Source organism: Rhincodon typus, chromosome 27 (assembly GCF_021869965.1).
Source record: "Rhincodon typus isolate 14 chromosome 27, sRhiTyp1.1, whole genome shotgun sequence".
NCBI classification, from domain to species: Eukaryota; Metazoa; Chordata; class Chondrichthyes; order Orectolobiformes; family Rhincodontidae; genus Rhincodon; species Rhincodon typus.
Genome location: NC_063358.1, coordinates 11,011,667 through 11,022,655, shown reverse-complemented (window position 1 = coordinate 11,022,655; position 10,989 = coordinate 11,011,667). Strand labels below are relative to the sequence as shown.

At 40.8% G+C, this 10,989-nt stretch overlaps 1 protein-coding gene across 1 annotated transcript in view; it reads right to left on the bottom strand.

The window, feature by feature from the left end:
- The window catches only part of dnajc8 (DnaJ (Hsp40) homolog, subfamily C, member 8), a 35,612-nt gene that overhangs the window by 13,724 nt on the left and 10,899 nt on the right, over window positions 1–10,989 (bottom strand). Inside the window, exons 4-6 of the mRNA XM_048613287.1 lie at window positions 10,824–10,890; window positions 5,435–5,529; window positions 1,641–1,712 (exon numbers count right to left, since the gene is read on the bottom strand). Coding sequence (XP_048469244.1) covers window positions 1,641–1,712; window positions 5,435–5,529; window positions 10,824–10,890 — 234 coding nt within the window. The remainder of the gene's footprint in view (window positions 1–1,640; window positions 1,713–5,434; window positions 5,530–10,823; window positions 10,891–10,989) is intronic.

The window sequence follows — 10,989 nt, the reverse complement described above, 5'->3', positions numbered from 1 at the left end:
TCTCGGATTCTCCAGCATCTGTAGTTCCTACTATCTCTGATTAAATTGCATTGGTGTTTACCCACCATGCAAACTAGTAGTGCTCCAGCCAATTTTCTTTCATCCATGATTACAACGTAATGTTGAACGTTGTCAATTTCCATCTCAAACACTAACCATTAAGTGAATTCCACAGATGCACAACTGTGTGTAAATTTCAATTCTAAATTTTTTACAATTTGTATCTGACCCAGTGTTCTAGATAAAAAATCAGAAACTGCTAGAAAAGGACAGCGGGTCTGGCAGCATCTGTGGAGAGAAGTCAGAGTTAACACTTTTGGCTCAGTGATCCTTCCTCAGATCCGCTCACATTTTCTAGCAATTTCTGATTTTCAGAATCCGCAGTTCTTGTTTTTTTTTGTTCTAGATCCCTCACCTACAGAAAGCAATCTGCTTCAACTTATTCTTTGGTAATACTAAACATTAATGTCACATTACTCCATAATCTATGTTATTTTGATGAAAGGATGATACAAGTATTTCCATATCTGTACTGTACCCTACCAAAAGCTTCAATTACTTCCAATCATGTGAATCCTAACGCAAAGTGTTTCACTTCAGCTCTTATTTTACACAAGCTCATTATCTCTTGATTTTTACATTCACTATTTCTGCTGAAACCTCAGATTCTATTCCCTTTTTTGTTAAAAGGCACAGCCTCATTAACTTATGTACTGTCTTCTTACGTACACAACATCTCATATTAAAGTAGCCTTAAAAATTTCAATACACTAAGAAAAGTTATTGCTGGCTTATGCTGGTCAGATGATATTTATCACCCCATGGGTATGCCTTCTCAGAGAAGAAAACATGTACTGTACAAAAATGTATCACTACTGCTTAGTTGGCAAGCAATCAGCTAATACAGTAAAGAGAGATCCACGATTCCTGAGTGGGTTCCCAATCCGACTGGATAGGTTTAAAGAGCCTACTGTTGACTTTAACCTGCTCCTTCAAATGGCTGTTTAAGGCACAACGTGTTGAAATCCTGCTGCCAGTCAGCCATTTATTTGCCTTTGCGTATAAAGGTTTGCTTTTCATATTTTGATAATAACTCCTTCGTGTAACTTTAAATAAACATGTCTGAAACTACTGCTCGTGTATGTTTACGCTTATTTTATACTATTTTTATATAGACAGAGAAAAACCTTTCAAAACTTTATATATTTAGCAAAATTTCACAAACTTTCCTGATGGAGTTATTTTACGTCTAATATATTAAAGTCCTAAAACTCATTTCAGAAAAAAATCTAAAAACCATTTCACTAAAAATACATACTTGATGTTTTCACAAACGGGAATACAAAAACAACTGCAGAAAGAAATTTGGGCTACCATCTAACTGCCTGCCTGAATGATAAACTGTTAGAAATAAATGCTTGTAACAGTGTGCTGCTCACTTTGGCTGGCTCTCAAGAAGCCCATTACAGAGCAACTATTGCAATATGAACTGCCAAGGTGTTCAATCTTTTTTACTGCCTAATTTTATTCCTTAAACATTACCAACATTTGAAGTATTCTCCCCAGTTGAAATGCAAGACATGCACTCTATGAGGTTCATCTCTAGAATTGTTACCAGCACCATAACTTATATCACTTACGATTTCAGGGTCATCCTCTTCCAAAATACAAGGCTTTCCTTCCTTCTTCAATGCCTTTCTTTTTTCTTTCATCTAAAATAACCAAAAAGAAACTAGTCGTCACTAAAGACTCAAAATGTTTTAGATAACAATGCAAATGACAGATTATTGGCTTACATATTTTATATTTCCAGGGAGTTAAACACAATAGCACCACATGATACAATATTTTCAGAAATGATTCACTTGAATATTTTGTCTGTAATGCGTTGTCAGAACTGGACTAAAGTAACAAAAGAGTCATCAATTATCAGTGACTTCACCAGAATAAGTAGGAAAAAGGGTAATAAAAAGACATCCACGATTAATTGTACCAACTGCTATCCAGTGATATTTGCTGGGAGGTGCTGCACACAGCCAATGCTCACTATGGTTGAAAAAGGCTAATATATAAGGATAAACAACTTGACCACCAGCTCCTGTTCACAAGTCCATCCCCCACCAGGATGGTCTCAAGGCTCTCTGCTTCTTCCTGGAGCAAAGGCCTGAACTATCCCCACCTACGACCACCATCCTCCGCTTGGCTGAGCTCGTCCTCACCCTGAGCAACTTCTCTCGATTCCTCTCATTTTCTTCAGATCAGGGGGCTGGCTATGGGTAAGCATATGGACCCCAGTTAGACCTGCCTCTTCGTAGGATATGTGGATCATTCCTTACTCCAGTCCTATTCTAGCTCCCAACCACAACTCTTTCTCTGGTATATTGACCATAGTATCGGTGCTGCTTCCCTCCTTCATCCAGAATTGGAAAAGTTCATCGATTTTGTTTCCAATTTCCACCCCGCCCTCACTTTCGCCTGGTCTATCTTTGACTCAGCTTTTCCAGCAACTTCTGTTTTTGATTCTTGATCACTAGCTAACCTGCTAAGTAATATATAGGCAGGAAGGCTACACAATTACAGTATTTGTTTTGCCTATTAAGGATGCCGATTGAAGAAACTTATGACACAAGGGTTTATGCACTACAACATTGTAAAATGTGCCACAACTTCTTACAAAAACAAAAGGGCTGGGACACATGAAAAAACAATGGATATCACAGGAGAACTTAAGTATATTTTGATGACGTTTTTCATCTTACTGTCATCAGGACATTTTTCAAGAATACCATTTAAGGGAAAGCAAACATTTATACTGTCTGAGAAGAGGCATCAATTGGTTGATAAGCGGATTCTGGTTAGAAGAGGTGTTGCCATGGAGAGTGTACCCATTAATGATGTTTGACAGTTAACTGCCAGCCTTTGTTTAAAATTTAAGTGAAGTAGTTTCACCTATCTTAAGTTGAAATCGGCACAATACATGTACATGTTCTGTCTGCGAAGAACATGTGCTTCCTGTATATTAATATATCTTGCTTGCAGTACACACAAGTGTTTCTCACCAACAGCCCAACGGATAACCCTAAATCTGTTGTCAGTATAATTCTTCACATTCTCAGAATTGTCCGGCAAACGGTGCCCAGTTGTAGGTTTGCAGCATGACACACTTGCACATAATGAAAGCTACATAAATCAGTACACAGGACCAATAGAAAAATCATGGCTACAAGTGGGCTTATTTCAACTCAATATAGGTGACAGCCACAAACTGGTTCCCTTCTCAAGATGTACCTTGACCAGAGTTTATCTGCCTGGTTTAAAATTACAGAGAAGACAAAGCTTTATGAACATATTTCTGTAGGACTAAATTGATGAACAGTTAATCGTAACTAGACTTGATGCTGCCTGTATGTCAGGTTGAAGGAAAACTTGCTGGTTCTTGGACCACCAAACAGAAGGCAACAGGTTCCAGGTTCCATCAAGGTTTGACATTTAAATGTGCCAAAAATATGGGAGATGAATTTCAGTTCCCAGCTGGGATGTTAAATGGGCATCTCCAGGACAGCAGTTAAAAATAGAATCTAACATCCTGTTCTACACCTTTGAACAGAGTAGTGTCAAAAACAGAGTAAAAGACTCATGGCTCTAGATGGTGATAAGGTTATGTAAGAAAACAGATAAAAGGATTGTCTGCTGGGAGTAAAGGAAAATTGTACAAGTCAAACAACTCCACCCAACCTCCAATGTTGATTTTCAATTTTTAACAAATGCCTGTGAATTCACAAGTTAAAGAGAAAAAAATGGCTCGGTTCAAAGTCACCAATTTAAAGCCACAAAATAATCCTTTGATATTTCTGACAGCACCAAGAAAAGTAATGTAACTGAAGTGCCACCAGATAATGTTACCAGTTCGATTCTGTATAACCAAGTTTTGTAGATGATGCAACAGAGCTACCTAGGGGCAGAACAGAGAACCACTGACCACTATTTTAAAAAGGAAATGAACAAATCTCCTCGTTACAGACATTCAACTGCTTTCCTCTTCTTTACCTCATTTCTTGTAGGCACCAATCCCTGCTCCAAACCATCCCACAGGCACCAGTTACCTTACATTAGTTAAATGGTCATCTCCTCTGGGATCTGGACTGCAAATACTGGAAGGCTATTCTATCATGAAGGGCCATCACACCTCACCCTGATCCTCTCTTCTTCTGATGGTCACATTTTCTACATAACTAAACAGACAAGTTTTCCCCTTCCTGAAGCAATAACTTCTTTCCTTTGCATTTGTTATTTTTATCTCCTTGATAAGAATTGCAGTTTTTAAAATGGACCCAGACTCAAAGTCTAATTAAATAGAGAGGTGCATAATAAATACACTTCTGCAATAAAACAATGGAACTACAGCATTAACTACTATAATTAAAGTTTGGGGGATCAAACAGTGCAAGATCATAAATTTGAAATTCCTCCCTTTTAGAAATTTGTATAAGTTACATTGATAGTAAATTTTCAGGTTTAAACTGCACTCTTAATACTAATTTAATGTTCATAGCTAATATTGGACAACACATTAAACCCACTCATCCCCAATCTTCAATTAATTGTTTTATTCAACTTACATTAATTTCAATTGAAACTTGAGCAAAACAGCTTAATTTTAGTGCCAGCAACACTGGCATTTTTGGTCACTGGAATTCCAATTAAATTGGTTAAATATCCCCATAACCCTGCAATCTTCCATGATAATCCACCTAACCTGCACACCCATGGATGCTACGGGACAATTTAGCATGTCCAATCCACCTAGCCTGCACATCTTTGGACTGTGGGAGGAAACCAGAGCACCCAGCAGAAACCCACGCAAACACAGGCAGAATGTGCAAACACTATGCAGCCAGTCACCCAAAACTGGAATCAAACACCAGGTCCCTAGTGCTTAGAGGTAGCAGTGCTAGCCACTGACTCACCATGCTCCCCCCCAAATTAGAGCAGTTAGATTAGATTGTATAACAATAAAATGTTGAAGCTTCTTGTGCCACCTACAAATAAGAACAACAATTCAAACTCTAGAGCGTTTAATTTTACATGATTTAGGATATGCTAAATGTGTTATTTAAAATTGAGGAGGCACATTGGCTTTAAGTATAAATCAACAGAACATTCTAAGCTTCAAATTCATTAACAAGGAAGGCTTCATTGATACACAGACTGCAAGGCTACTAAAAACTTACTGAAAACATAATGCATTGTACATACTTGCTCATGTCAACAAAACATTACAATTGAAGTAAAAATGGGAAAGGAAGGCACACAGAGATCCAATTCTTCTATCCTCGGTCAAAGTTATAGAAATGTTTAAGGATTGTTGGCAGAGAAGTACACTAATTCAGCCACGTTCGTGATCAAGCCCAAAATGATTAAAATGATTGCTTACATTGTGTTCTATTGTTTCCTTTGCAGCTTGTATCACGTCAATAGCACGTTTCTTCTGTTCTGGCTCCAACAACATCTTGTAAGCTTTGTCAACAGCTATTGAACAGTAATAAGAGATGGAATTCAATTTTGCCTATAACCAAGATATCACTTCCTAAGTCAACAGTTTCCTGTGGAAGAGAGTTTCACAGGCTCACCACTCTCTGGTTGAAGAAATTCCTCACCTCTGTGCTAAAAGGCTTATGCTTATGCTTAGACGTGAGACTCCCCAATCATTGAGAACATTCTTTCAGAACTACCTCTCCTAATCCTGTTAGGATTTTATAGGTTTAATCCGAGAATCCCCTCCTCGTTCTTCTAAACTCTGGTAAATATAGTCAGAGCCGATACGGTCTCTCCCCATCAGTCCCACCAGCCCAAAAATCAGTCTAGTATACCTTCCTTGCGTTCCCTAAGTAGCCATCCTCGTATCAGAAAACCTAAACTGTACACAATACAGCCAACTGTGCTTAACCAACATCAGAAAACACAGCAGAAATCAAATCTGGAACCTTTTTGGTCTGCGTAACTTATCAGTGTGCTATAAATCAAATAGGGAACTCACAAGAACCTTCTTTACTGCGTGGAGTAATTCAGGAAAAGCGTATTTAAGACGAATATGGAAAAACACACAAGTGACAAAATAAAGTAAGGATTTCGGCAAAGAGAGATAAGTGGAGTCTTTTTTTTTAAATTCATTAGTCAGATGAGAGCATCACTGGTTGGCCAGAATTTCTTGCCCATCTCCAGTTGCCCTTGAGAAGATGGTGCTGAGCTGCCTTTTTGAACCACTGCAGTCAACCTGCTGTGGGTTGACCCACAATGCCGATTGGAAGGGAATTCCAGGGTTTTGACCCAACAACAGTGAAGGAAGTGCAATGTATCTTCAAGTCAGGATGGTGAGTGGGTTGGAAGGGGACTTGCAGGTAGTGATGTTCCCATGTATCGGCTGCCCTTGTCTTTACAAATGAACATGGTCATGAGTTTGAAAGCTGCTGCCTGAGGATCTTTGGTGAATTTCTGCAGTGCATCTTCGAGATAGTACACACTGCTGCCACTGAGCATTGGTTGGAGAGGGAAGTGGATGCTTGTGGATGTGGTTCCAAAAAGTTTGCTTTGTCCTGAATGGTGTCAAGCTTCTTGAGTGTTGTTGAAGCTGCACCATTATGCAAGTAGGGAGTATTCCATCACACTCCTGACTTATGCCTCATAGATGGACAGGCTTTGGGGAGTTACTTGCCACAGTATTCCCAACCTCTGACCTGCTCTTGTAGTCACTGTGTTTATGTAGTGAATCCAGTTGAGTTTCTGGTCAATGGTAACCCCACAGATGTCGATAGTGAGGGATTCAGTGATGGACAACATAATATCAAGGAGCGGTGGTTAGACTGTTTCTTATTGGTGATGGTCATTGCCTGGCACTTCTGTGGCACAAATGTAACTCGCCACTTGTCAGCCCAAGCCTGGATATTGTCCAGATCTTGTTGCATTTGAACACGGACTGCTTCAATACCTGAGGAGTCATGAATGGTGCTGAACATTATCTTTGGCAGTCATCCCCACTTCTGACTTTATGGAGGGAAGGTCATTGATGAAGCATTTGAACACGGTTGGGCCTAGGACACTATGCTGAAGAGCTCCTGCAGAGACATCTTGGAGCTAAGACGACTGATCTCCAACAATAACGACCACCTTATGTGCCTGGTATGATCCTAACCAGCAGAGAGTTTGCCCCCGATACCCATTGATTCTAGTTTTTCGAGGGCTCCTTGAGGCCACACTTGGGTCGAATGCAGCCTTGTTGTCAAGGGCTGTCACTCTCACCTCAATTTTGGAATTTAGTCTTTTTGTCCATGTTTGAACCAAGGCTATAAAAATGAAGTTAGGAGCTAAGTAGCTCTGGAGGAACCCAAATTGGGAGCCACCGAGCAGATTATTGCTCAGCAAGTGCTACTTGATAGGACTGTTGATGACACCTTTCATCACTTTACTGATGATTGAGTGTAGACTATTCGGACAATAATTGGCTGGGTTGGATTTGTCCTGCTTTTTATGTGTAGGACATACCTGGGCAATTTTCCACATTGGAATCTACCTGCCAGGTTGACATCTGTTTTAGGCATGCCTGGTGCTGCTGTTGGCATGCCCTCTTACAATCTCCACTGAACCAGGTTGACGTCCTAGCTTGACAGTAATGGTTGAATGGAGGATATGGCAGGCCATAAGGTTGCAGATGTCCTGTGGGAGGCCATATGGGACCATCCACTCAGTATTTCTGTCTGAAGATTGCTGCAAATGCTTCAGCCTTGTCTTTTGCGCTGTCGTGTTGGACTCTTTTATCATGGAGGATGGAGATATTTGTGGAGTCTCCAGTGAGTTGTTTAATCATCTACCACCATTCATGACTGGGCGTGGCAGGACTGCAGAGCTTAAATCTGATCCGGTGGTTCTGGGATCACTGTGACCAGCAGTTTTCTGCAAGGATTGATTCTGGACCCACTGTTGTTTGTCATTTATATAAATGATTTGGATGAGAATACAGGAGGCATGGTTACAAAGTGTGCGGATAACACCAAAATTGTTGGTATTGTGGACAGCAAAGGAGGTTATCTAAGAGTAGAACAGGATCTTGGTGAACTGAGCCAATAGATCAAGGAGTGGCACGTGGAGTTTAATCCAGATAAATGCAAGATGTTCCATTTTGGCAAGGCAATCCAGGGCAAAGCTTGGCCAGTTAATAGTAGGGTCCTGGAGAATGTTGTTGAATAGAGCGACCCAGGAGTTCAGGTGCACAGTTCCTTGAAAGTGACATCACAGGTAGACAAGGTGGTGAAGAAGGCATTTAGCATGCTTGTCTGTGCTGGTCAGAGCAGTGAAGTTTAGGAGTTAGGACGTCATGTTGCAGCTGTGCAGGACAATGGCGAGGTCTCTTCTGGAGTACTATGTGCAGTTCTGGTGGCCATGCTATAGGAAGGACATTATTAAACTGGAAAGTGCACAGAAAAGATTTACAAGGATGTTACCAGGACTGGAAAGTTTGAGTTATAAGGAGAGGCTGGGACTTTTCTCTGGAGCATAGAAGATTCAGGGATAACCTTATCAGAGGATTATAGGGTCATGACACGCATAGATAAAGTGAATAGCCAAGGTCTTTACCCTAGGGTAGGGGAGTCCAAAACTATAAGGCAGAGGTTTAAGGAGAGAGGGAAAAGATTTAAAAGGGACCTGAGGGAAAACTTTTTCACTCAGAGGATGCTGTGTACACGAATGAACTGCCAGAGGAAGTGGTACATTTGAACGGGTACGTGAATAGAGAATGTTTAGAGAGATATGGGCCAAAAGTTGACAAATGGGATACATTTAGTTTGGGAAACCTGGTCCGCATGGACGAGTTGGACTGAAGGGTCTGTTTCCACGTTGCATGACTCTAGCTCTCTGTATCACTTGCTGCTTATGCTGCATGGTGTGCAACTAGTCCTGTTTGGCAGCTACACCAGATTTACGCCTCAGTTTTAGCCAAGTGCTGCTCTTGGCATACACTCCTGCAATTTCCATTGAAACAGGGTTGACCCCCTGGCTTGACGGTAATGGTCGAATGGGAGATATATTAGGCCATGAGGTTGCAGATAGTCCTGGAGCATACTGCTGCTGTTGGTGGCCCACAGCACCTCATGGATGCCCAGTCTTGAGTTGCTAAATCTGTTTGAAGCCTGTCCCATTTAGCATGGCGATCGTGAGACACAATATGGAGGGTATTCTTAATGTGAAGGCAGGACTTCAACTCCACAGGACTGTGTGGTGGTCACTCTTACCAATGTCTTGGACAGAAGCATTTTCAGCTAGGAGATTGGTCAGGACGAGGTCATGTATGTTTTTCCCTCTAGTTCGTTCCCTCTCCACCTGCCACAGACCCAATCTAGCAGCTATGTCCTTTAGGACCCTACCAGCTTGATCAGTAGTGTCGCTACCAAGCCATTCTTGGTGATGGATATTGAAATCCCCTACCCAGAGTATATTTTACGCTCTTGCCGTCCTCAGCGCCTCCTCCAAGTGTCATTCAATATGAAGGAGTACTGATTCATCAGCTGAGGGAGGATGGTATGTGGTAACCAACAGGAGGTTTCCTTGCCCATGCTTAACCTGAAGCCATGAGACTTCATGGGTTCCAGAGACAATGTTGAGGATTCTCAGATCAATTCCCTCCCCACTGTGAACCACTGTGCCACCACCTCTGCTGGGTCTGACTTGCTGGTATTTAGGACATATCCAGGGAAGTGATGGTGGTGACGGCGGCATTGTCTGTGAGGTATGACTTCTTGAGTATGATTATGTCAGGCTGTTGCTTCACTAGTCTAGTGAGACAGCTCTCTCAAGTTTTGCACGAGCTCCCCCAGTTACCGAGGAAGATTTTGCAGGGTCACCAGGGCTATTTCTGCCATTGCCTTTTCCAGTGCTTAGGTCGACGTCAGGTAGTCCATCTAGCTTAATTTCTTTGAGACTTCGTACAAAACATCAATACAACTGAGTGACTTGCCAGGCCATTTCAGAAGGCAGTTGAGTGTGCCATGGGTCTAGAGTCTGATGTAGGCCAAACCAGGTGAGGAGGGCAGATTTCCTTCCCTGAAGCACAGTCAACAATGGTTTCACAGTGATCATTAGATTCTTGATTCCAGATTCTATTTTGCATTCAAATTCCACCATGTGGGATTTGAACATGTATCCCAGAAAATTAGCTGGGTTTCTGGATTAGTAGTCTAGTGATAATACCACCAGACTATCATCTCCCCCGATATGTCAAGTACATGCACAAGTTAACACCAGTTGTGTTGAACTTCTTGTAATCCGTGTAGTTCCATGTAAACAGTGCCTTTATTGATTAAGTCATTGCAGAAGCTTAATTTCTTATTTCCCTCTTTCTCGCTGATTTTCATTTTTCCCTATTTCTCCTCTGTTGAATGCATTGAAGCCTTGCTGGGTTACAAGTCATTACAAGATGGGCATTCTACAAATGGTCATTATTTATGCATCAATGCCAAAAATGTTGCAAGCTATTGGGGACTGCATCCAAGTTCAATTCCTGGCTCAACATCCACATGTGAACACTTGCTGGAAGAATTAATAGATGGCCTGACCCATAGACACTAAGCTCTGTAATCATTCATAGAGCTCAACCAAATAAATGTTTTCAGTAAATGAATTTTAAGCTATGTTGAATATGACCAGAAGGCTCATTTTAATAATGAACTTGTCAGCTAAATTTCAGTCTAGTTTTCGAAACATAAAATGTTCATGGATCTTTATAACATACCATTGCAATCAGTCTTGTTTTTCCTTTGGTTCCATTCTCTTACCTTCAAAAGCCTTTTGTGCTCTGTCAGGATCATCTTGATTTTTGTCTGGATGGACCAAAATTGACAGCTAGAATTATGAAGAAAATTATTTATGAAGAAAATTATTTATGAAGAAAATTATTTATGAAGAAAATAATTTATGAAGAAAATAATTTATGAAGAAAAT